We start from the raw sequence: 5,251 nt of genomic DNA, 5'->3' as shown, positions 1-5,251 counted from the left end.
GTATGGTCCAAAAACGACCATAGGAAATCTATGAACGTCTGTTGGAGGAGTTGATACTTTGCACTAGTTGTGACCAGGTAAGAGAACCATAATCTAGGTTAATACCATTATAGAGACCATAGAGAATGGTCATCAAACCTTTCTAGTACCATCTGACCCAGCTACTCGTTCTGCTAAACCCTTATTGATAAGAGTCAGTAGTCCATTCCACTGCGGTGGCAAACAGGACTTCTTGAATTTTGTCACAGTAGTGAGAACATCAATATAACCCATCACATAGAACATCCAGAATAACTGAGTCATAGCGATGAAATCAGAAGAAATAACAGATGCATCAACACCAAGCCCTAGTAAAGAACTGAAGCAGGCTTTAGAAATGGAGGCTTTGTAATTAAAGATCTCAAAATAGATGTGATCCTTGTTCTTGTCACAGGAAGCATTAGTATAGACCTGTGATAACAGGGACATTGGCACAGAATCGATTTGCGTAAGAGCAATCACTAATGGAGAATACTTGAGCACCTCTACCACATGTAGTATGTAATGATTATACATAAAAGGATTCAGTTGGATGATCAGATTCTGGATGGGTTTGATAGGACGCAAGTTTGAAGAAGCTGTCTGATCTTGCATAGAAGATGATTCCGCCATTATTGTAATAAAGAAGATGAATAGCAAACAATCGCCTGTTGTATTGAGAGAGAAATCAAAGAAGATAGTGAGGTACAAGAGGTGTGAGAAACCCTTTATATGTCGTTGCCAAGAGAGAGAAAAAAATTATAATGATTATACGATCTCTAAAATGTCGCCTGAAAAAGCGAGATTTGACAGCTTGGGTTCCCCAGATAGACGTCATCATGCGTAGGTTTAGGAACCGTTTCAAATTCACGTGCCCAATTTAATGCCTTTCCGATGACTCGGTGCAAATTATTATCATCATATCGTCTCTTCAAAACAATCTTCAACTTGCAACACAGGTAATGTTAAACATAGATCATCCTTTCGTTTCAACATAACCACTTTCGCTCCATACGATAAAGAGACATCAGTGCTATCAATTCCTCAAACATAAAATGTAAATGTGCCATTAGGACTAACACCCTGAGTTTTTGAAAATCACAAGAATTTTCGTGCAAGAGTGTGTCAAAGATAAAGAAAGAAAGAAAAATGTGTATAGGATGTGAGTGATGTCTTAAGACATAAAGCAGAGGATTCCGGGCACGAATCACTTCCTTCAAAGTCAAGAGAGACTTGAAGTGCTTGTGTGGTTTCCCGAGAAAATACGATCGAGTGTTTGTAAATAAACATCGAAAGGCTTCTTTTCAACTATGAGCTTTAAAAGGTGGCTTTTCTTCAACTGAACTGCGAAACTTAATATAACTCCGAAAGTTGGATGAAGTACTTGTGAGACCGATGTGGTCTGTTGAACAAGTATGTTGAATATTGTTTGTAGTGACATGATGTTTAATAGAAATCTCAAAAACAAAAACTAAACTGGATCTTTTGGGAAGAAATGCCTTGGTGTCCGACAATTTCATAAAGATCACTCAAAATAAAAAGAGACTTCAAAAGGTAACAAGTAATAGCTTGAATAGAAATTATTCACCGTAAATTCATTGTTGGTGTTGGATTTTGGGTCTCACCTAGCATGTGATATACGTATCTAAAATCATAAACTCAGATTTTGTGTAACCATAAACCTCAGTGGTAATAACTGAGAGTCTCAGGAGTTACATTGGTGGAATGAAACGTGATGGAGAAAGAAGAAGAGATGGTTAAAGAACCAAAAGTAATGAAATAGCAGAAAACTCTTAACTCATATGAGAAGAGTAAGGTAGCTCATGACTTGAGTGAATTTAATAGCCTGATTGGGAAGAAACAATTGGTATGAATCGAATCGTTAAGGCTTCACTCAGAGTCTTGGAGGCTTCGGTCTACATACAACAGCATGTTTCTAGGGACACCTAACTAGTTGATGGATAAGAAAATTTATACCTTCCCTTGCTTCACTGCATGTACTTTGTGTGATCTTGAGACTAAAGAAAGAAAAGAAACCACACAAAAATAAAAGAATAAAATATATTTTTGTATTTTGGAATTTTCTGAAAAAGAATAAAAACAGAAAATAAAAGGTACTTTTGTATTTTTGAAATTTTTGAAAAAGAATAAAAAGAGAAAATAACATATATTGTTCTATTTTTGAAATTTCTGAAAAAGAATAAAAACAGAAAATAAAAGATAGCAGATAACGATAAAGAACAATGAAAGATGAGTATAGATACTGAACAAAATATACAAGATTTACAACCGAAACGTAACCTTGGAAAGATGAAGTGAAACAAATCGAGCGATCGATTCATTTCGGTTCCCTAAAATTTCGGAACCGAAATAGACCGAGCGTTCGGTTCATTTCGGTTCCAAAAACTACGGAGCCTAAATAGACCGAGCATTCGCTATATTTCGCTTGTCTAATTTTTAGAGATGATGAAAGGGGTTTCGGTACCGACTCTGCTTCCATCATTCCCAAACATTGTAATATTCTATTCAAACATGCTTCTGGTAAGGCCTTAGTGAAGATGTCAACCAGTTGATCAGAGGACCGAACAAAATGAACTTCCACATTACCATCTTCAACATGGTCCTTGATGAAATGGTATCTCAGTGCAATATGTTTGGTATTAGAGTGTTGCACTGGATTGTGACATATTCTTATCGCACTTTCTGAGTCACGGTAAAGAGGAATTTTCTTCATACTCAGTCCATAATCTCTAAGCTGGCTTTGAATCCAAATGACATGTGACTTACAGGAGGCTGCTGCGATGTTCTCAGCTTCGGCTGTGGAGAGAGACACACATGTTTGCTTCTTTGACTGCCAACTTACAAGTTTGCCATCAAGAAATTGGCATCCACCAGTTGTGCTCTTTCGGTCCAGACAACATCCACCAAGGTCTGCATCAGAAAAGGCTTAAACGAAGAATCCGAATTTTGCTGGATACCAGAGACCGAGAGACGAGGTTCGCTTAAGATACCGAAAAATATTCTTCACAACAATCATATGAGATTCTCTTGGATTAGCTTGGAACCTGGCATAATAACACACATAGAACATAATATCTGGTCTACTAGTTGTTAGATACATAAGGGTCCCTATCATCTGATGATAGAGGGTCATATCAACAGCCGGTTTATCCAGAGAAGGTGTAAGCTTTGTGCAAAACACCATAGGAACTTTCACCTTAGAGTCTCCTAACATGCCATACTTTGCCAACAGAGTCTTGGTGTAAGCTTCCTGGTTAATAAATATGCCTTCTGGTCCATGTCTAATATTTAGTCCAAGGAAAAAGTTAATTGGACCCATTGCGCTCATTTCAAATTTAGTCTCCATCAACTTCCTGAATTCAGCTATTAGGCTAGGATTCGTGGAGCCAAAGATGATGTCATCGACATAAATTTGAACTATCATTAAATGTTCGCCTTCCTTCTTAAGAAAGAAGGTTGGGTCAACCGAACCTTGCTTAAATTTCGACATTTTGAGAAAGCGAGTTAGAGTTTCATACTAGGCTCTCGGCGCTTGCTTCAGACCATATAAAGCTTTATCCAGAACATAGCAATGATCAGGATACTTCTCGTTTACATACCCAGGTGGTTGCTCAACATACACCGTTTCTTCTAGTTCTCCATTCAAGATGGCACATTTTACATCCATTTGGAGAACCTCATAGTTTTTATGAGCAGCGTATGCCAGAAAGATTCTTACAGATTCCAACCTTGCTACAGGAGCGAAGGTCTCCTAATAATCTATCCCTTTTTCCTGAAAGTAACCTTTTACCACAAGTCTCGCTTTGTTGCGAATTACATTACCTTCTTTTTCAAGCTTATTCCTGAATACCCATTTCAAACCAACCACCGATGCATCCTTTGGTGTGGGAATCAGCCTCCAAACACGATTACGTTCAAAATCATGGATTTCGTCTTGCATTGCTAGCACCCAATCAGAGTGATCAATGGTAGCATTCATTGTCTTTGTTTCAATCTTGGAGACAAACGAATTAAACATACAATATTCAACTTGTGAGAACAAAACAATTTGTTTTGCTTTAAGTTGAGAGCGTGTGAGAACTCGCTTAGACGATTCACCAATTTTTTTGCGTTTTAGGATAATCCTTTGTCCATTTTGTAAGAGGAGGGTAGTTCGAGTCATAAACAGGATCCAACTCAGCATTTACTACTTCTTCAAGTTCCGATTGTTCGCTTTCGTCATTTGAATTTTCATTCTCCCCCTCAAATAGCGAAGTTTAGTTCATATCTGGTTCAGGACTCTCCCCTTTGGTTGGACGATCATTGGTGGAGATGGATTCTCCCCCTCGAAAGGTGTTTCAGTTGTTTTTGGTATCGATGAACCTTCCCATTTAAATGTAGAACTTTCACTTGGAGGGTCTTTAGATGGTTTTTTTTCGGTTGGTGTTTGATGACCACCCTTCATTTCCTTTGCAACATCATCGATTATCTTTTTGAAGTTATTGATACTGTTATCAGCTGCTTTCTCTTCTGAGTGTATTGCCTTCTCTGGTTCATCAAAGAGTAGCATATATTCTTCAAACAGATTGGAGATAGGGACCGAGATTTGACCGGATTCTAGAAAGGTGTCTTCTACAATACCTTCTCTTGTTAGAATCTTCTTCGTAAAATTGTCATCAAAAGTCACATAGTAGGTTTTTCAATCATCCTGGAGCGTTTATTCAAAACCCTAAATGCTTTTGATGTAAGAGAATTACCAAGAAATATCCCCTCGTCTGCTTTTACGTCAAACTTGTTTTGGTTCTCTTTAGAATTGAAAATGAAGCATCTAGAACCAAAAACATGGAAAAACTTTATGTTGGGCTTACGATTGTTTATAATTTCATATGGAGTAATTGAAAATCGTTTGTTGAGGAAGGATCTGTTCTGAGTGTAGCGTCCAGTAGCAATGGCATCAGCCCAGAAATAGAGTGGATGAGAAGCGAAGCTTAGTGTGGTTCGAGATACTTCACACAAGGAACAATTTTGCCTTTAAACGATCCCATTCTGCTGTGGAGTATAGGGAGTAGAAAAGTTGTGATTTATTCCCTTTTCAACCATAAATTCTTCAAACTCTTTATTCTTGAACTCAAGCCCATTGTGGCTTCCTATTTTCCTCACCACTTTCCGTACTTGTAGCTCCACTTGCTTGATAAATGCTTTCAATTTGGAAATTGCCTCTGATTTCTGTTTA

General features: G+C 37.8%; 1 protein-coding gene across 1 annotated transcript; it reads right to left on the bottom strand.

Moving 5' to 3' along the window:
- Window positions 1–3,790: 3,790 nt before the first annotated feature.
- On the bottom strand, window positions 3,791–4,222 carry LOC111909180 (uncharacterized mitochondrial protein AtMg00820-like). The gene has a single exon (XM_023904964.1). It carries the CDS (start codon window positions 4,220–4,222, stop codon window positions 3,791–3,793), a length of 432 nt encoding a protein of 143 aa, XP_023760732.1.
- Window positions 4,223–5,251: the final 1,029 nt, after the last annotated feature.

This window comes from Lactuca sativa, chromosome 8 (genome assembly GCF_002870075.4).
Source record: "Lactuca sativa cultivar Salinas chromosome 8, Lsat_Salinas_v11, whole genome shotgun sequence".
Taxonomy (NCBI): Eukaryota; Viridiplantae; Streptophyta; class Magnoliopsida; order Asterales; family Asteraceae; genus Lactuca; species Lactuca sativa.
The sequence above is the reverse complement of the archived record's forward strand: the minus strand, read 5'-3'. Positions and strand labels throughout refer to the sequence as shown.